This window comes from Podarcis muralis, chromosome 16, assembly GCF_964188315.1.
Source record: "Podarcis muralis chromosome 16, rPodMur119.hap1.1, whole genome shotgun sequence".
Lineage (NCBI taxonomy): Eukaryota > Metazoa > Chordata > Lepidosauria > Squamata > Lacertidae > Podarcis > Podarcis muralis.
Window position 1 is genome coordinate 5,142,654 of NC_135670.1, and position 21,250 is coordinate 5,163,903.

General features: G+C 48.3%; 1 protein-coding gene across 4 annotated transcripts in view; it reads left to right on the forward strand.

Moving 5' to 3' along the window:
- Positions 1-17,954, forward strand: part of MTMR11 (myotubularin related protein 11) — a 33,095-nt gene extending 15,141 nt beyond the window's left edge. For all 4 annotated transcript variants that reach the window (XM_028709038.2, XM_028709039.2, XM_028709036.2 and 1 more), the window contains 7 exons: positions 2,415-2,487; positions 3,513-3,583; positions 3,795-3,967; positions 5,255-5,425; positions 7,212-7,466; positions 10,197-10,478; positions 14,453-17,954. In XM_028709038.2, the coding sequence (XP_028564871.2) occupies positions 2,415-2,487; positions 3,513-3,583; positions 3,795-3,967; positions 5,255-5,425; positions 7,212-7,466; positions 10,197-10,478; positions 14,453-14,545 (1,118 nt within the window). In that variant the 3' untranslated portion in view covers positions 14,546-17,954. The remainder of the gene's footprint in view (positions 1-2,414; positions 2,488-3,512; positions 3,584-3,794; positions 3,968-5,254; positions 5,426-7,211; positions 7,467-10,196; positions 10,479-14,452) is intronic.
- The last annotated feature ends 3,296 nt before the right edge of the window (positions 17,955-21,250 follow it).

The following is a 21,250-nucleotide window of genomic DNA, read 5'->3' on the forward strand; positions in this document are numbered from 1 at the left end:
CTTGAGTTAGGGGAAGGGCTGGAGCTCTGGCAGAGCACCTGGCTTTGAACACAGGAAGATGCTTGCAGTTAAACCCGGCCAATGGCCCACCTTGCCCAGCAGCCTGTGCCCACAGCGGCCAGCCAGGTGCCCCCGAGGGAAACCCACAAGTAGGACCCCCAAGTGCAAGAGCAACTCTCCCCTTCTTCAGAAGCATCGCTGCCTGTGTCATGGAGGCAGAGCAATCCACTGTGGCTGGTTAGTCCAATCCTCTTTTAACGCCGCCCAAGTTTCAAAGCCAGCGCTGGCTCCTGTGGCAGTGAGTTCCATAATTTATCCACGTGGTGCACGAAGAGGCACTTTCTTTTAAATAATAATAATAATAATAATAATAATAATAATAATAATAATAACAACAATTTTTAATGTTTTTATTAATTTTTCCACAAACAACAAATAAAACAATCTTTCTATAATTTATTATATATAACAATATTTTAATAATTTATTATTTATACCCTGCCCATCTGGCTGGGTTTCTCCAGCCACTCTGGGTGGCTTCCAACAGAATGTTAAAATACAACAGTCTATTAAACATTAAAAGCTTCCCTAAACAGGGCTGCCTTCAGATGTCTTCTAAAAGTCTGGTAGTTGTTTTTCTCTCTGACATCTGGTGGGAGGGCTTTCCACAGGGCGGGTGCCACCACCGAGAAGGCCCTCTGCCTGGTTCCCTGTAACTTATCTTCCAAGAAAGACTGGAAGGGCCCAGGAGAGGCGGATTTAGGGGAGCACAACCGGTTCGCATGAGGCCTCGGGGGTGCTTCAGGGGATGCCGCAACTATTAGCGTGGAGCATGAGAGGTGGAGGTGAGGCTCCAAAATTTTTTGCACTGCACAGGGTACTGCAGAAATTTGACCCGGGGGGTCTGATGCCTGAAGACATTTCCAAGCAGGGATAGAAAGGACTCCTGGTCTGAAAGCCCAGAGACCCTCTGCCAGTCAGTTGCAGACAAGACTGAGCTGGATGCAGAACTCAGCAGAAGGGTTACCTTCTCTGACCCGCAGAGGTGGCAGAAAAATCATCCAAGACATTGATCTGAGCTTCAAACCTGGGTAAAACCACACAGAACGTACCAATTGAGCCAAGGAGAGGTGATCATAAGGAGTCTCCACCCCCCTTTGCCGGCCACCAATTTTAGATAGTACCTGGAGAGGTGTTGAGACGATGAACACCTCCGTACAAACCAGCCCTAATTCTCTCCCAGAGAGATTCTGCTGGGCTACGCGTTAATCCCTCTGTGGACGTTCCTGATGCGTCTCCAGAATGCTGCATGACTCACAGGGTGGAGAGGAATCTTCCTGCCCTCCAGAGGCCACAAATGAGGAATCGGAATAAAAATAACACAAGATCTTTATTTTTTATTTTTGCACAGCTGCCTCGAAACTGGCGGCTGACTGTTCCAGACCTCCGCTGGGGATCCTATTTTTGGAGGAACGGCGCAGCTGGTTTCCTAGGGATTTCGAAGCCTGGCGCTCTATTCTTAGCCCTTTGGATTAGGTTGCCCAAAAGACAAAATAATAATTAAAAAGGCGGAATTCGCACACACGAGAGGCAGGGGTGGCCATCGACCTGGGTGGCTTTAAAGAGGGTAAGGCAAATTCAGTGGCTGCTAGCTGTGATGGCTACGTCCTGCCCCCATTGTTGGAGGCAGTACAGTCATACCTTGGTTGACGAACGCCTTAGCAGTCGAACATTTTGGCTCCCAACCGCCACAAACCCAGAAGTTTGAGAATTTTCTTTTGGAAGCTGAATGTCTGGCAGGGCTTCAAAGAGAACAACAACTACCAGACTTCTAGAAGACATCTGAAGACAGCCCTGTTTAGGGAAGTTTTTAATGTTTGATGCATAACTGTATTTTAATATTTTGTTGGAAGCCACCCAGAGTGGCTGGGGAAGCCCAGCCAGATGGGCAGGGTATAAATAATAAATTATTATTATTATTATTATTATTATTATTATTATTATTATTATTATTATTATTATTTCACAGCTTCCAACTAGCTGCAGGAAGCTGCACCTTGGAAGTTGAACGGACTTCCGGAACGGATTCCGTTTGGCTTCCAAGGTACCACTGTAAATGCCTCTGAATTTTACTGGCAGTCACTGGTGGGGGATTCGCTGTAGCTCTCAGGTCCTGTCTTGGTCTTCCTGTCGGAGAGGAGAATAGCTCTTGCGTTCAGTGTCTGCTTGAATGTTTCCCTTTAGGGCACTTGGTTGGCCACTGTGAGAACACGGTGCTGGGCTTGACATGTCCCCTTTGGCCTCATCCAGCAGCCAAGCTCTTCTGGTGATTCTAAGGCACACTGATAAAAGTCTGTGCTCTGTTTTTGCACAACGCGGAGCCCTTTCCTGTGTGCTCTCGATTCCCCTTCTAGATTCCTTCGTCTCGTTCTCCGATGAGAAGTGGCTCTCGAGCCTCGAAGGGACACGGTGGCTGGATCACGTGAGGTGAGCTGCGTCTCTTCCTACCCCCAGCCGGTCCCTCTGGCTACAGTGAGGACAGGCTCCCATCTCTGCCTCCCCTTCTCTCTGTCTGAAGAGTCTCAGACGAATTTGTAGTGGTGGAAGGCGACTGAAGGCTGCTCGCCGTGATGGCCATGCTCCGCAGGTTGGAGGCAGAAATGCTTTTCTGAATGTTGTCTGCTGGGCACCGCAGGACGGAGAATCGCTGTTGCATTTGGGTCCTGATTGTGGGCTCCTCATGGAGGCATCTGGTGGGCCCCTGGGGGAACAGGATGGTGAGGCGTTCCCAAAGTAAAGGAAGGATTGAACTCTGATTAATAAGAATACACACAGAGGCTTGAACCAGCAAGACTTTGGGAAGAGTGCGTACAATAATCTCTCCCTCCACCCTCTGGCCCAGGTCGTTTTATTCACAAAAGAACTTTTTACAGAGTGTTCATAAGAACCAATCAGATTTCTTCTGAGCATTTCAACAAACCCCACATGGGGACAAAGTTAAACTACCAAAACTAATTAAGCACGCATATTTCTGGGGTAAACAAAACAGAACTACAAAGGAGTGCATTTGGCAACCCCTGAGGTCATAAACAAGCAATACACATGATAAGAAGGATGGCCAGGAAGACAGCGATCATTATCACCTTCCTGGCCCTAAGATTAACATCCTAAGATTAACATATCAGAAAAGCTACATCAAAGAAACTGCCCACTGTCTTTGGTGACCCAGGATGCCTGCCTGGTGAAGCAACTGGGCTGTGTACGTGACTTGTCAAGAAAGAGAAATGGAACAGGGATACAGAGGTGTGGATTGATAAAAAATCATATCAAAATAGTTTAAACCCATTCAACGCAATGCTTTCATTGCTGACACAGATGGCTTACTCTATATTTGTTATAATTCCTCATAGCAATCCCACCTGATCACTACAGATGGTGAACAAGATGGCCTCCCTTTGGCCTGATCCTGCAGGTCCTTATTGTGTCCTTTATTGCTTCCTCCTTCTTTCTAGGGTGTGCTTGAAGAAGGCCAGTGAAGTGGCTGTGCTGCTGGCTGAGAGAAGCCGCTCTGTCCTCCTCCAAGGTAAAGAGAGGGTTTCTTTGCTCTGTGTTTCTTCTGCAGAGGGGATCCACTGCAGGACGTATGGTGTCCCCAATGGGACATTCTTCCAATGACAGTGAGATTGACCAACGCTGGTCTGCCCACCCTCTGCCTCTGTGACTCCTGGTCACCTTGGAGTCTCCATCACCTTGAAGCTCTCCTTTCTCACCCTCCATTCATTTCCCCCTCCCAGAATCGGATGACAGGGACTTGAATTGCTTGCTGGCCTCCTTGGTGCAAGTCATTTCAGACCCACACGCCAGAACCATCTCCGGCTTCCAGAGCCTGGTCCAGAAAGAGTGGGTGGCGACCGGGCACCCGTTCCTGCAGCGCCTGAACCTCCTCCAGAAAAATGACCGGGATGAGGTGAGTTGGACCCCTGAAAATGGGATGACCCCTGCATTTAACGGTTATTCTGGCACTGCAATGGGGGTGGTGGAATTGTTGACCCTGGGGGTTCCTTCCAACCCTACAATTTATGATTGAGGGCTATCAGAAGCTGTTTCGTACTGAGTCAGAGCACCAGGTCCATCTAGTCCAGTATTGTCTACACTGAGGGTCATCAAATCTCCAGGATTTCAGACCAGGGAGTCTCTTTCCAGTCCTACCTGGAGATGCCACTGGGTTTGAACCTCAACAAACCCAGCTTACCAAAAACATTGTTGTGCTTTCGAACTGCTCGGTTGGCAGGAGCAGGGACCGAGCAATGGGAGCTCACCCCGTCGCGGGGATTCGAACCACCGACCTTCTGATTGGCAAGCCCTAGGCTCTGTGATTTAACCCACAGCGCCACCCGCATCCCCAAACAGCTGGGTAGGCTTGTCTAAACAAGAGCATTTTTAGCAGGAGCCAAAAAGAGTGCAGCAAAGGTGCCCTTGCCTGGTGTCCATAGGCAGGGAGTTCCAAAGTGTAGGTGCTGCCACACTTTCTTTCTTTCTTTCTTTCTTTCTTTCTTTCTTTCTTTCTTTCTTTCTTTCTTTCTCTCTCTCTCTCTCTCTCTCTCTCTCTCTCTCTCTCCTTCCTTCCTTCCTTCCTTCCTTCCTTCACCACCCATCTGGCTGGGTTTCCCAGAGTTAAAAACATGATAAAACATCAAGCATTAAAAACTTCCCTGAACAGATGTCCCTGCCTTCAGATGTCTTCTAAAAGTCATATAGTTGGCTTATTTCCTTTACATACGGTGGGAGGGCGTTCCACAGGGCGGGCGCCACCACCAAGGAGGCCCTCTGCCTGGTTCCCTGCAACCTCACTTATCGCAGTGAGGGAACCGCCAGAAGGACCTCGGAGCTGGACCTCAGCGTCTGGGCTGGATGATGGGGGTGGAGACGCTCCTTCAGGGATACTGAATTTGAAAGATCAAATTCTTACAAAATGCGGAACGGGTATTATGTGGCCCCTGTAAGGGTGTCCCACCAATCAAAGTGGTCGAGTGATGCTTTAGTGCTGTGCTGCAGACTTTGCCCTAAAATCAAAGTAAGGTTCTGGTCCTCATTGTTCTGAGTAAGGTTCCCATGGAAAGAAGAACACAGAAAGCCTCAGATACTTCATCCTTGACCTGAAGCCTTTCTCCGTAGAGGAGGAGAAGAGAGAATAAATGTGCTCAGGGAAAAGAAATGGGAGAATCTCTTTCCCCCTTTCACCCCTTTTTTGCAGTCACCGGTCTTCCCGCTGTTCCTGGACTGCACCTGGCAGCTCTTGCAGCAGTTTCCCGGGTCCTTCCAGTTCACAGAGGCCTACCTGGTGGCTCTGCACGAAAGCAGCTATGTCCCATTCTCCAGCACCTTCCTCTTCAACTGCCAGTGGGAGAGAGGGCGGAGGAACCAGGTGAGTTGCGCTTTGGGGACGGGGGACAAACACCCAGCCTGTTCTGGCACTTGCGAACCTGTATATTTGAGCTGATTTGTTGTATTTCTGTGCCATTAAAGCACTCCTCTCTCACCTCTTGACAGCAGCCTAGGGGCTGTATTGCCAAACCCTGGAAAACCTTTGATCTTAATAATTCGGATTGCTGGTCCTCAAGGCTGTGATGGCTCAGGACTTCAATATTTGATTACGGTGGTACCTCGGGTTAAGCACTTAATTTGTTCCGGAGGTCCGTTCTTAACCTGAAACTGTTCTTAACCTGAAGCACCACTTTAGCTAATGGGGCCTCCTGCTGCTGCCGCGCCGCCGGAGCACGATTTCTGTTCTCATCCTGAAGCAAAGTTCTTAACCCGAGGTAGCATTTCTGGGTTAGCGGAGTCTGTAACCTGAAGCGTATGTAACCCGAGGTTCCACTGTATTCTTCATCTTCGTTATGTCTGCACTTCTTTTCTTTTGCTTACGAATCGATAACAATAAAAAAAAGGGAAAACAAGGAAAATAACTGCTTGGCTTTGAAAAGGGATGAGGGTGGGGCCAAATTTGGTGGCTCTCTTGAGGACGCTGGGTGGGAAGGAGAGGCAAGACGACTCGAGCTGATTGGCCAGGGATAGCCAAAGTGGTACCCTCAGGATGTTGCCATTTCCCATCCCCATCATCCCCAAGTGTTGACACTGTGCCAGTCGCTGGAGCCCAACAGAATCTGGAAAGGCTGTTCTAGCCTTTCTCTCCTCTGTGGCCTGCCTCTCCACTCTAGGAATCAACTCCTTCTCTTTAAAGATGGCGGCCCTGTTGGCCCTCCAGCTGTTTTGGACTACAACTCCCACCATCCCCGGGTCATGGGCTGTGATGACCCGTTGGAAAGTGGTGTCCTGCAACCTCTGGAAGGCGCTAGGTTGGGGAAGGCTGCTGAATCCATTCTCTTCTCTGTGGCCTGCCTCTCCTCTCTAGGAATCAGCTCCTCCTCTTGAAGTATGGGGAAATCCTCACAATAGCCCTGTAGAGCATGGGTAGGCAAACTAAGGCCCAGGGGCTGGATACAGCCCGATTGCCTTTTAAATCCGGCCCACGGATGGTCCAGGAATCAGTGTGTTTTTACATGAGTAGAATTAATAATAATAATAATAATAATAATAATAATAATAATAATAATAATAATTTATTATTTATACCCTGCCCATCTGGCTGGGTTTCCCCAGCCACTCTGGGCGGCTTCCAACAAGACACTAGAATACAATAACCTACTAAACATTAAAAGCTTCCCTAAGCAGGGCTGCCTTCAGATGTCTTCTAAAAGTCTGGTAGTTATTTTTCTCTTTGACATCTGGTGGGAGGGCGTTCCACAGGGCAGACGCCACTACCGAGAAGGCCCTCTGCCTGGTTCCCTGTAACTTGGCTTCTTGCAGTGAGGGAACCGCCAGAAGGCCCTCAGTGCTGGACCTCAGTGTCCGGGCAGAACGATAGAGGTAGAGAATGTGTCCTTTTATTTAAAATGCATCTCTGGGTTATTTGTGGGGCACAGGAATTCGTTCATTATTTTTTCACCAAAATATAGTCCGGCCCCCCACAAGGTCTGAGGGACAGTGGACCGGCCCCCTGCTGAAAAACTTTGCTGACCCCTGCTGTAGAGAGCAGGCCACTATTGTTGCAATGTTTCTTTGGCCAATAAAATCCATACAAGTGGAAAAGAAGAAATGCAATTTTTGGGAAGGGTCGGTTTATCCACCGCCACCTCTCTCTCTCCCCACAGAACCGTTTTCTCACCCAGCTCTACACTCCCATCAACGGCTGGCGAGAACCCCTCTGCCTGGAGATTCTGGAGAAAGATGGCTACCCGGTCAAGGAAGCCACGGGGGCCTCCCTGCCCACCATCTGGGACTGGTCCTTGAGATATAGCCCCCGGCACATGGCGCGCTTCCGGAACCCCTGCTACAGGCGCAGCGGGAATGGCGGCAGCAACGGCAGGGCTCTGAATGGGAACTTCCTTCCCCAAAACATTGGCAAGGTTTGTGTTGGTTTGGGAAGGCATGGAGGTCGTTTCCACAACTTGGGCTGGTGGATTCAGAGCCAGAGGACATGCGTAGAAATCTTTGGCATCTCCCAGTCTGTTAGGGCACCAGGCTCCAGCAGCACCTTTCCCTGTTTAGATCTAACTGTGCGACCCACAGGAATGCAGGAAGCTGCCTTTACAAGGTTCCAGTCCTCATGGTTCCAAAAAAAGGGTTGACTTAAGAAAGCAAGAAGCTTATAGCTTATGCTGATCAAGCCACTGGGGGCCCATCTAGCTCAGAATTGTCTGCGCTGACTGGCAGTGGCTCTCCAGGTTCTCAGATAAGAAGCCTTTTTGCCAGCACCACTCTGTTTCCCCCTGTTTGAATCTGGAACCCTGTTGTTAAGAGTTTGCTGTTGTGTTGAGATCCCGCTTGTGGGTTTTCAACAGGCATCTGGGTGGCCACTGTGGGAAGAGGATGCTGGAGCTGATGGGCCATTGGCGTGATCCAGCAGGGCTCTTATGAAGGAACCACAGAATTGGAAGGGGTCCCGAGGGTCATCTAGTCCAACCCCCCTGCAATGCAAGAATTTCAGCATGCAGTCTCCCATCCAATTTGAAACTACACTGCTCTTATAGAACCTCCATGTCTAGAGACAGTCTATCTGGACTTCTAGGGTCTTAGGAGAATTTGGCCACTGTGAGAACAGGATGCTAGCTCAGGATGCCAAGCTGGGATAGCTCAGAGAGTAGAGCGTGAGCCTCTTAATCTCAGGCTTGTGACTCCGAGCCCTGTGCTGGGCAAATACATAGATAATTTAGATAATTTATTACGGTCAAAGACCAGCTCGCATAACACAATAAAAACAGCGTTCATAAAGATAAAATATACAATCGGAGCAGATTGCAGCAATAGCTCATGAGTTAAAATTGAGATATATACATACACCCGTACAACTGAGATTTGGGCTACCATAAAAAATTGACCCTGAGGCGCCCCAAAGGGCGACTTCAGCATTTCCCTAGTAAGCTATTTTATTCCAGAGGATGACCTGTGCCTACAAATCTGGGCGCAGAATCTGGCTACCAGACAGGTCGTCTTGTGATCTTTGCCTGAGAGGAGAGAATGAAGTTTAGACTTGTCTGAAAGATCGGCGAGCCTCTTCAGCAAAGGATCAATGGTGTCTCTATGAATCTCAAGATAAAAAGGACATCTAAAAATATATATATTCGGGGCTTCCTATTTCTCTGTGTGTAGGGGGTTCTTCTATAGGAGCCTTCCAGAACCGGTAAGGGCAAGGCTGAACTTCTAGCAAGAGTGAAAGCCCTTCTTGCGTTTCTGGATGCGAGGAAATAAAGATATGTAGCTGGAGCGGCTACGTATCTCCCGTTTTCTATGATTTTATAATCGGGGACCCTCGTACAGTCCTGTTGTCTCTCTATGTCCATGATTCTTTGCCTGACCACGGATCTAGCTTGGCCCAGGCCCATAGTTATGAGGGTTTGGGGAGCAAGGCCCAGTTTCTGAAGGGTGTTTGGGATTGCTGTCTGCCAGCCAGACTGAAACTGGTTGCTCAGAATCAATGGGACTATTCCTCAGGGGAGCAGTTTCAGAGTTAGCCACTTATATATTGATGTTAGACTAATATGAGCTTCGACCTTCATCATCCCTGTTTCTAGTCTGACCCATGCATTTGAAACGCATGTGCTGGGCAGAAGATTCCTACACGGCAGGGGGCTGGACTAGATGGCCCTTGTGGGTCCCTTCCACCCTTACAGTTCTATGATTCTATGAGAACAACAGATAAAAATTAAAAGATGAAAAACAAAACTATAAAACAGGCACACAGAATGTGCACAGTTGCACATGGTTTAATATAACCAGGTCCAAAAAAAGAATATGTGTGTGTTCTTGTGGGATGTGTGTTTTGTTCCTGTATTAAATATGCAAAAGAAACAAACAAAAAAGAATATCAGCGCCATCTCGTTGTCAAGTCTAGTTCCAGATTTTTCAAGGCTTGAGATGAGAGTTGTCTTGAAGACTGCTCCGCCGCATACGTACAGTATGTACTAAAAGGTAAAGGTAAAGGTACCCCTGCCCGTACGGGCCAGTCTTGCCAGACTCTAGGGTTGTGCGCCCATCTCACTCAAGAGGCCGGGGGCCAGCGCTGTCCGGAGACACTTCCGGGTCACATGGCCAGCGTGACAAGGAACGCCGTTTACCTTCCCGCTAGAAAGCGGTCCCTATTTATCTACTTGCACCCGAAGGTGCTTTCGAACTGCTACGTTGGCAGGCGCTGGGACCGAGTGACGGGAGCGCACCCCGCCGCGGGAATTCGAACCGCCGACCTTTCGATCGGCAAGTCCTAGGCGCTGAGGCTTTAACCCACAGCGCCACCCGCGTCATTAGTACAGTATGTACTAAGTACATACAGTATGTATGTACTAAGTACATACAGTATGTATGTATGTATGTATGTATGTATTAGTACAGTATGTACTAAGGGAATGCCAAATCATATAAAAAGTGTCTGGAGGTTCTAGCCCTCGTCAAAATCTCAAATTATGTGCAATTTTCTCCCTTAAAGCTATATTCCAGAGTGAGCGGCACACCAAGCGCCCTGTGTAAGATCTGGGACTGTTTTCCAGGGAGTTGCAATTACTGTTTGAGCTGCCAGGATCAGATCCAAGACCTGGTTCCTCCGCTCTTCCGATGTTCTGAGCTTTCCCCCTTCCTTCCTCCAGATGGAAAACGCTCTTCCTGGGAAAAGGACCCTGTATTTGTTCTCCAAGGGCTCCCTCTCTCTGCAGGCCCACTTCTTCCCCTGGAAAAACGGCTCCCTCGCCAAGAAAGGCTCCCGGAGGTCTCAGGGGTCGGAGGCACCCAGGGAGCAGGACAGGTCGCGGAGGTGCAAAACCCGGAGCTTCCTCCTCCATCATGACGGGCTGCTCCTTCTGCCATCGTATGCAGGGCCCTCCATCCGCTTGTGGAGAAGGTGCTACCTTCGCGGGAGCCCGGAAACCCAGGTACAAAACAGCAGAGACGCAGTGGCGTAGCGTGGGTTGTCAGCACCCGGGGCAAGGCAAGTAATTTGCACCCCCTAACCCGTGGATTTGCGCCCCCTAACCTGTGGATTTGCGCCCCCTAACCCGTGGATTTGCCCTAACCCCAGATGTTGCGCCTGGTGCGGCCGGCCCCCCCTGCACCCCCCACGCTACGCCACTGCAGAGACGTAGCACAAAATAACATTGCTGGAAAGAATCGCGGGCAGGTTGAGAGGTGGTCATTAGAGAACCCAACCTGCGTTCTGCAAAGAACCGCTTCCTCATCTTTCTTGGGTTCAAAAAGTCCCGCCATTAATAGAAGCTGTTCCACAAGCAGAGGGTTTATTTATGCCGTATTTTTCTGTGCATAACACGCCCCTGTGTATAAGACGCCCCCTATTTTTGGGGACTCAAAATTAAGAAAATGGGGGGAGATTGCCCAGAGTTGCTGAGCTTTTTTTGGGGGGGGGGGATTTTTGTCCCCATTCTGCACTATCCATGTATAAGACAACCTTCCATTTTTTACATTATTTTCTCAGAAAAAAACCTTGTCTTATACACAGAAAAGTATCGTATGTTGGTTCCAAAACTTTTACAGTTTGTAATCCCACCACAACTGGCCTCCTAGAAGCAGTTCAAATCTAAAAAAACTAACTAACTAACTAAAATGTCATAAAGAACTCCAACAGTCTTGTGGCTTCTGAGAAGATGGACAGAAACGAAGCATGAGGATATGTTGAACGACAACCCAATTTGTTAAATGTGCTTTTGGTTTCATTTACCTTATGCACAAAACGCCTCGAGGTGGAAGTTTAGAAGGCGATTAATAAACCAATAGTGGTGATGATAAAAATTAATGATAATTTCATGGTGTGGGGAGGAGGATGTATACAGAGGGGCTAACGGGTAGGAATCCCAAGAGGTAGAGGTTTGTAGCTGTGTGGTGCCATCTAGTGTCCAAACTACTTTTGGATTCTTTTATAAAAGGGTTTCCCCCCTCATTATTACAGTATAAAGGTAAAGGAAACTCTGACCATTAGGTCCTCTGGGGTTGCGGCGCTCATCTCGCTTTATTGGCCAAGGGAGCCGGCGTACAGCTTCCGGGTCATGTGGCCAGCAGGACTAAGCCACTTCTGACGAACCAGAGCAGCGCACGGAAACGGCGTATACCTTCCCGCCGGAGTGGTACCTATTTATCTACTTGCACTTTGACGTGCTTTTGAACTGCTAGGTTGGCAGGAGCAGGGACCAAGCAACGGGAGCTCACCCCGTCACGGGGATTCGAACCGCCAACCTTCTGATCAGCAAGTCCTAGGCTCTGTGGTTTAACCCACAGCACCACCCGTGTCCCTATTACAGTATAAGCACATATTATGCGGGGAGGGGGGGGACTTCGGTTGCAAGGGTTCCATATTTACATGAAAATCTCGTATAACAAAACCCTTGGCGCTGCGAGAGAGTATCCCCAGCACTTCCAGAGCTCACGTGCCGAAGGGTCTTGCCCAGCAAGCAAAGCAGAGAGCTTAAAAGCTCTTTCCGTTGTAGACCTTGCTTCTGAGTTAAGGACTCGGCAGCAGCCAGACCCACCGTTTTGCAAACAGTGATCCTCAAATCTACCGTCAGTTGTGGAAGCAGTGAGGGGGAAACCAGAAGATGAAGGGAGGACAACTTCCTGATGTTGATAGCTGCCTTTAGCAGCTCATGATTAGAAACAGATTCTTCACAGCTAGGTCTCCAGAGGCCAGTGTGCGCCACGTCTATTAGGCAGCCACTGTATCCTGCCCCTTCCAGCCTGCGCCAGTTCATTAAAAGAGGAAATAAGTAACAGGGATTTGGAAACGAGTTCTGAAGCAAAAGTCCTGTGGGTGGAAATAGGAACATGGGACGCTAGAAGCTTAGAAAATTATGCTTGGCGTTGAGAAAGTGGATGCAGAAAAGTCTTTCTGCCTCTCTCTTAACAGCAGGACTTGAAGTTGAATGTTGGAAGATTCAGGAAAGATTAAAAAGAGGACTTCTTCACATAGTGCAGTGTCAAGCTATGGAACTTGCTCCCCCAGGGATGGCAGTCAACTTGGATGGCTTTGGAAGAGGACTGGACTAATTCATGGAGGAAAAGGCTATCAGTGGCTACCAGCCATGAGCAGAGGCAATATATGTCTCTAAATAAATAATAATAATAATAATAATAATAATTTATTTATACCCCACCTATCTGTCTGAGTCTCCTCAGCCACTCTGGGCAGCTTCCAATCGAGTGTTAAAAACAATACAGCATTAAATATTAAAAACTTCCCTAAACAGGGCTGCCTTCAGATGTCTTTTTAAGATAAGATAGCTGCTTATTTCCTTCACATCTGAAGGGATGGGCGTTCCACAGGGCAGGTGCCACTACTGAGAAGGCCCTCTGCCTGGTTCCCTGTAACCTCACTTCTCGCAATGAGGGAACCACCAGAAGGCCCTTGGCACTGGATTTCAGTGTCCGGGCTGAACGATGGGGGTGGAGACGCTCCTTTGGGTATACTGGGCCTTTGAGGCCGTTTAGGGCTTTAAAGGTCAGCATCACCACTTTGAATTGTGCTCGGAAACGTACTGGGGCCAATGCAGATCTCTCAGGACCGGTGTTACATGGTCCTGGCGGCCGCTCCCAGTCACCAGTCTAGCTGCTGCATTCTGGATTAGTTGTAGTTTCCAGGTCACCTTCAAAGGTACCCCCACGTAGAACGCATTGAATTCCAAGTTGCTGGAAACGGCAGGAAGGGAGGTTGCTGCATTCAGGTCCTGCTTGTGGTCTTCCGAACAGGACACTTGGTTGGCCACCGTGAGAACAGCAGGCTGAACTAGATAGGCCTCCTTTGGCTTGATCCAAGCAGGGCTCTGATATATTCCTATACAAGGGAGCCAATTTAAAAGGAGGTCATGAAAAGCCTCTCCCCCAAAGCCAGTGGTGGTCCTTGCTGGTGACGTCAAGTCTCTTTCCGCTTAGCGCAGAGATGGAGAACCTTTCTCCCAGCAAGGAGGGGCTGCCTCCTCTTCTTGCCAGTCTTCAAGGTGGGATAGCTCGGTTGGTTAGTGTGTGGTGCTGATGACGCCAAGGTTGCAGGTTTGATCCCCGTAAGGAACAGCTGCATGTTCCTGCGTTGCAGGGGGTTGGACCAAGTGATCCTTAGGATCACATTCAACCTTATGATTCTGTGATCCCAAAGGTCACGTGTCTGTGGTAGGCAAAAAATGGGCGGGGTTACAGATGTAAACATTGCTGTTTCACAGAATGGTAGAGTGGGGAGGGACCGGGGGCGTCTTACCCATAGAGGCGGGTGGCGCAGGGCGCCAAGTTCTGGAGGGCGCCAGGGAAGAGGCAGAGGCTGGATGTGGCGCCTCCCAACATCAGCTTACTGCCATCGCCCGTCTCCGCCATGTTGCGCCGAAGCAGCGCTGCACACGGAGCTTCTGTCTGCCGTGGCCACCACGGCACGAAGTGGCCAGCTGAGCAGGGAACTGCTGCGTCCAGCCTCCATCCAGCTCCGCCTCTTCCCTGCCGGAGGGGCCGCCCTCCAGCCGCTGCCCGCCTCCTCCAGCCCTGCAAAGCTGGGTGCGTCGCTGGCAGCGCCGTCCTCCCTAAAAAAGTTCAGCAACTCTTGGAAATGGTGGGGGGGGGGGATCTTTGCACCACAGCGCCAGAGATGTTTAAGACGGCCCTGAGATGTCCCTGCAAGGGTCATCTCGTCCAGTCGGGAGGGACCGCCTCTCCCGATATGCATTTTAATGTTGTACTTAATCTTTTTAAGTTGTATTTTAATCAATTGTTTTTACCTGGTGTTAGCCGCCCTGAGCCCGGTTTTGGCTGGGGAGGGCGGGATATAAATAATAATAATTCCACAGCTGGGAAGTCTTGTCTGCTGCTGTTACAATATGGTTTAGTAGTTTTGTAGAAACAGCAGTCTTTCCTTTCTCTTCAGGTCGGCCTCTTCGCTCCCAGCATTGTGGGCCTCACTGAGGAACTGGACCTGCTCCAAGAGCGGCTGAACTACTGGCAAGCCAGAGGAAGCTAGCGGCACGATGCTTGAGAAGGCCGAAGCGTTCCACGCAGAGCCCACGCAGACTGCCTGGAGCTCCCTCCTGCCACCCCATCAAGAACGGGGCAGGCCCTCAGCGTATCCAACGCAGACCTGTTGCATCCCGCTTTCCAAGAAGAGACAGCAGTTGCAATATGCACATTTCAGAGATTCGCAGAATCGTCGAGTTGGAAGAGACTCCGAGGGTCATCCAGCCCAACCCCCTGCAATTTTCACAGAGCTCCATTTGGAAATCTTTACCCATTTGGGAGAAAACTGATGCACTCAGGCTACGGGATTGACGTCTGTGGCTGGACAACCGCGCCCCGATTCATCGGAAGTGTCTGTTCTGGAGTTGCCCAGCTCAGCAAACAGATCGTATTGACCCATCTGTGGTTCTGTCCTGAATTTATATTCGCCCCAAATGTTCTGTTTTGATTGCAAAGGGACGTGGGGCTTAATATCGCTGCGATATTGGGTGCCTGCCATCAGGTGTTTGGTTTGTGTTTGGTTTTTTAATTAAAGAACTTACTAAAGCCGCATACATTTATGTGGCTTCCCCAAAGAATCCTGGGAAACGTAGTTTGTCAAGTGTGCTAAAGATCATCAACTACGGCTCCCAGGATTCTTTGGGAGAAGTCATGTGCCTTAAATGTGTGATGTGTCATTAATCCAGATTAAATTTTGGGGGGGTGGGCAGCGGGGAATAACATGGGCTGCTGGCATTCTGATGTTACTGTCATGATGCCCCCACCCAAAAAAGGCCTGAATGCTCGAGGAGCAACCATCCCATAATAAACACCTGCCTGGTAGCACCTGATAGCCCAGAGTGGGCTGACCAGCTCTGTGTAGTCTGTTTTATTCTCTCTGCCTCCTAGAACCCACTAAGGGGTATTGACCTATAGGTGCCAAAATTTCCAGTTCTCGTAAGACTTAAAACGTGGGGTAGCCAACGCAGTTCCCTCCAGATGTTGGTGGGCTACGGCTCTCGCTGTTGTCCCTAACCTTTGGTTGCACTGGCTGCTGCAGTTGCGAGGGGGCTTGGAGATCAACAACATCTTGAGAGCATCACAGGAGGCAGTGATGGCACCCAGCTCAGATGGCTTTAAAAGAGGATCAGACACATTCATGGAGGAGGAGAGAGTTATCAAGGGCTACTAGCCAGGATATAGGGACGCGGGTGGCGCTGTGGGTTAAACCACAGAGCCTAGGAATTGCCGATCAGAAGGTCGGCGGTTCGAATCCCCGTGACTGGATGAGCTCCCGTTGCTCGGTTCCAGCTCCTGCCAACCTAGCAGTTTGAAAGCATGTCAAAGTGCAAGTAGATAAATAGGTACCACTCCGGCAGGAAGGTAAACGGTGTTTCGGTGCGCTGCTCTGGTTCGCCAGAAGTGGCTCAGTCATGCTGACCACATGACCCGGAAGCTGTACGCCGGCTCCCTCAGCCACTAAAGCGAGATGAGCGCCGCAACCCCAGAGTCGGCCACAACTGGACCTAATGGTCAGGGATCCCTTACCTTTTCCTTTACTAGCCAGGATGGCTATGCTCTGCCTCTGTAGTTGGAGGAAGAAATGCCTCTGAACCCCAGTTGCTGGAGACCACAGGAGGGGGCAATGCTATTGTGCTTAAATCCGGCGTGTGGGTTCCTTGGAGGCATCTGGTTGTGAGAACAGGATTCTGAACTAGGTGAGTCCCCTTGGCCTCATCCAGAAGACTCTTCTTGCACAGAATATCTGCTTTGTCCAGGCATATTTGCAAGCGTCAGGCAGCCCACGAGAAATTGGCTAGTGGACCGGCACCTCCTTCAGTCCCTAGACTGCAGTGTTTGGCGTGAGCTTTCCATTGCAGTCTGTAAAAAACCATACATCAACCCTGGAGTATTAGAATCTTGCTCTTTTTTGTAGGGGAATAGAAGTGAAATGACCTTCCTGTTGTTCCTCCTCTATCAGAGATGGTGGGGTGACTTTTCCTTTTCAACTGTTGCCGAGTAATCAATATTTTGATGCTTTGGGATCCAGTGCTGAGCGGGCCCCAACCTCATTAGATCTGCACCCACAAGGCTGCAACAAGGGCTTGCAAATAAGTTTGAACAAACTTTGGAAAGTAAAATGTTCAAGAGGATTCTCCAAGGATTCTCTCGACAGCAGATTTTTCTTTCCTGCCAAGCTGAGCAATAAATCTAACGGCCTCAAAGCTCTGGACAGAACTGACGGGAAGCTTTATTATTATTATTATTAAACTGGGAAATCATGCTTTCGCAATCGGTAAACCAGATTTTCTGGCCAGTTCTGGGGTACATACACACCCCAGTTCTTCTTTAGCACTTTCAGTGGTCATTTCCGCAGTCCCTTTTTTTAAAAAAAAGTTTGGTGTGGAAGAGGTGCCAAAACAGATGTTCAGAGCAGCTTTTTTAAAAATATAGCACTTATTGAGAAATGGCATGTTATGTATGTGAGAGAAATCCCATCCCCTGCCTCTAGCCTGTTTACTGGCCTGAGATATTGCCCTGTGGTTAAATAAAGGGACCACCGTGGTTGCAAACAGGACAATGAATTAAAAAATAGCTGGTCTGCTCCAACAAATTATTGGCCTCTAGGCAGAAATGGTGGAATTTTCTGCTGTGTGTACTGTTCAGAAACGAAAGAACACGGTGCAGCTGTGTGCATGTGTTGGAGAGTCCTCTAGAGGGCTTTATCCCAAAATCACAGAATTGTAGAGACTCCAAGGACCATTCTAGTCCAATTCTCTGCAATCACAGATAAAGCATCCATGACAGAGGGCCACCCAACCTCTGCTTAAAAACTTCCAAGGAAGGAGAGTCTGCCACCTTCCAAGGGAGTCCGTTCCACTGTAAAACAGCTGCTGCTGCTGCCTCTCCATACTCAAGAATAGGTTTCCCCGAGGCTTGTTAAAAAACAGGAGCCCCCCCCCCTATAACAGGTTACCTGGAAATTCATTAACAGTGTTAGGCAGCTTTCAATGTTGCTTCATATGTCTGGTATCTATAAATCATCAAAGCGGAGTCCTTCGGTACGCCGTTGCCTGGGAACGCCGAAATGCGATGCTGGTACTTAGGAACTTAATATGTCTCCATCCATTTCTGTATATTATGTTTGCACTGTCTTGTTGTCGTGTTCCTTCAATGTGTTTTTCCCCCTCGCTAACAGGAGAAAATCCATAGTGGGAAAGTATTTCCATTTAAGATATGTGGTTTGTTTGTTTTTTTTCCTTTTGCCCCCAAGCAAAGGGGGTTAAAATGCTGCTGTTACATATTTGCTGTTAAATGTTTCCATTTCCATTTTATAAGCTTTGGTCCAGAAGCCTTGTAGAGCTAATGGGGGAAACAAGCAGTTTTTAAGCTAAAGAACAATTTCAAATAAATAAATAAGTACCTTGTAAATACAATTCTGCAGGTAATTGTAAATGGATTTGCTCCCAGGGACATTAGTAAGTTGGAGGAAAAGCATCCCACTCCCCATCCTTTGGCTACAAACCGTCCTACAGCTGGGGGATAATATATGGTCAGGGCTTGTGACACTGTAACCTTCTCTCCTTAAACAGACACGAGATTAAAAGAAAGAAAAGAACCCCCTTTATGTATCCCAGATGCTGAGGGAAAAACAACACTGGACTGTTGCATTCACAAGCCCTGTTTGTGGACTTCCCAGAAGCACCTGGTTTTCTGCTGCTGGGGAAAATATATTTGTTTGTTGATTCATTTATTTATTTACGGCATTTGCCACTGGGATTTTCAGCCCAAAAGTCTCCCAGAGTGGTTTACGCACTATCAATTGAAACAAGAGTCCCTGGTGCCCACAGGCTTATAATCTTTTTAAAACAAAAAACAAAACATAACTACGACATACAAGGGTAAAAGGCCACGGAGGGAAGAGGAAAAACGAAAATCAGGCCAACTGGCAAATAAACAGTTCACAGGTGCCTAGTGGAGCTCATCTTTCTGCAAAGTTGATGGGATGAGCCTTCTGCTCCCGACCGCTCTCCCTGAGACAGCCTCATGGCTGCTCTTAAATTCGTCTTCAGCTTCATGTAATTGCTCTGTAATTGCTATTACCACCCAGATAGGTAAACTGGAAGGATCATTCTGATATGGCGGATAAAATGTGTGTGTGTCTGGGTGCTTCCAGACTGTCACTGTCTGTTGGCAGGAATCAATCACATATTTTTAAATCCAGATTGCACAATTAGGGGATGATGGTGAGCTCTGGAGTAACAAGCTTGCCTCCCTAAAAGAGCGAACTTTTGAGGGAAATGAAAGAGATGGGAAATACACTGCAAAATTGTGGGAATGACATCTGCTTCGGCACATCATCTAACCTCCCTGGAAACACATCGGACCTTTATGAATCCTTAATGAATCCTTTATAAATAGCCAGTGTCGTCTAATCTCCCTGCAAAGAAGCCAGGATGAATTCTTAGTAAATATGTCATCTGGAAGATCCTCACTCTTATTTTTCCATCTGTTGTATGTCCCTAGAATCAGGAACACCCCCCCCGCCACGCTCAGGAAAATGGTGCCACAGGTGTGACTCACCTTAGGCCAGGCATGTCCAAAGTCCGTTTTGGGGGCCTAATCTGGCCCGCCAGTCGGTTCAAAAAAAAACACCAAAAACCCTCAACAACTTCAATCCTAAAAAGCTCAATAACTTTGGGGTAAAATCATAAAGAAAGCTCAACAACTTCAATCGTAAAAAAAAGGTCAACAAATTTGGTCGGCCATTACGGGCCTTCACTTCATCAAATCTGGCCCTCTTTGAAAAAAGTTTGGACATCTCTGCCTCAGGCCCAAATATGTCCCATTTGTGGAAGCCCAACTTACGATGGGCTTTGGGGAACTACTGTTATGCCGATGCTGCACATTTTCTGTGCCCTCTTCATGTTATGCTGCTCACCCAAGACAAGCGTTTGTGCTAAGCGGGGGAAATATATTGATCGTTAGGTGTGTAACCTGGGTGATGTCTCTCTGGTTTGGGGATGAAAGGAGGAGATAGGGAGAACTGGGCACATCACTTGGAGAAAAAGGTGGGGTAAAAATGCAAAGAAGAAGAAAATGGATGTGGGAATGCGTTTTGAGACTAGGCTTCTTCACAAAAGGTAAAACTCACCGTGAGGACTAGAATCTTGCTCTTTTTCAATGGGACTGCAACATTTTAAACATTTTAAAGCCCATAGCTGTCAACTTTTCCCTTTTCTTGCGAGGAATCCTATTTGGAATAAGGACATTTCCCTTTAAAAAAGGAAAACGTTGACAGCTATGCATAGCTCCCTCAAAGGTATCTCGGGAACTGTAGTTTGTAAAGGGTCTGGGGATTGTAGCTCTGCAAGTGGTAAACTAAACTTCCCAAGATTTGGGGTGGAGGGATATACATGCTTTAAATGTATGGTGTGAGAGCAGCCCAATTGGTTGAGCCACTGCATATGTGCATATTTGTTGTTGTTGTTTAGTCGTGTCCGACTCTTTGTGACCCCCTGGACCAGAGCACACCAGGCACTCCTGTCTTCCACTGTCTCCCGCAGTTCGGTCAAACTCATGCTGGTAGCTTCGAGAACACTGTCCAACCATCTCATCCTCCATCGTTCCCTTCTTGTCCTCTGTCGTCCCCTTCTCCTTGGGCCCTCCATCTTTCCCAGCATCAGGGTCTTTTCCAGGGAGTCTTCTCTTCTCATGAGGTGGCCAAAGTATTGGAGCCTCAGCTTCAGAATCTGTCCTTCCAGTGAGCACTCAGGGCTGATTTCCTTAAGAATGGAGAGGTTTGATCTTCTTGCAGTCCCTGGGACTCTCAAGAGTCTCCTCCAGCACCAGAATTCAAAAGCATCAATTCTTCGGCGATCAGCCTTCTTTATGGTCCGACTCTCACTTCCAAACCATAGCTTTAACTATACGGACCTTTGTTGGCAAGGTGATGTCTCTGCTTTTAAAGATGCTGTCTAGGTTTGTCATCGCTTTTCTCCCAAGAAGCAGACATCTTTTAATTTCGCGGCTGCTGTCACCATCTGCAGTGATCATGGAGCCCAAGAAAGTAAAATCTCTCACTGCCTCCATTTCTTCCCCTTCTATTTGCCAGGAGGTGATGGGCCCAGTGGCCATGATCTTAGCTTTTTTGATGTTGAACTTCAGACCATATTTTGCGCTCTCCTCTTTCACCCTCAATAAAAGGTATATGTGCATATACTGTAACCCAAATTCACCCTCCTGGTAAATCTGGGAGAAACAGAGTCCTGTCTGTTTCGAATGCTGGAGAGCAAGTGACCAATCAGGAAGGGAGGGGAGGGACGAGGTGGAGCCACGCCGACGCTGATTTGCCCGCGTTTTTGGCCTTTTTTTCTCTTTCCCGCAAGCAACGCCACTTTCTCTACCTCGCCGTGTGTTTTCGTATTGGGAGGGAATGGACACGCCACGCTCGGGATGGTACCGGAAGTGACGTCCCCAACCAACCGCCATTTCGACCTTATCGCTTCCTGTTGCGTACAATTAACGTATGATAGTGCGTACTATACTCCAAATACAGTCGCAAAACTAACAATTTCTGAGGAGAAAATCCTGAGGTGAAAAAACAAATGACATTCACACACACAAATATATATATGTGTGTCTATATCTATATTTATATCTATATATATATTATAATATAATATATAATATAATATATATGTGTTATAATATACTTCTTATTACGACACGA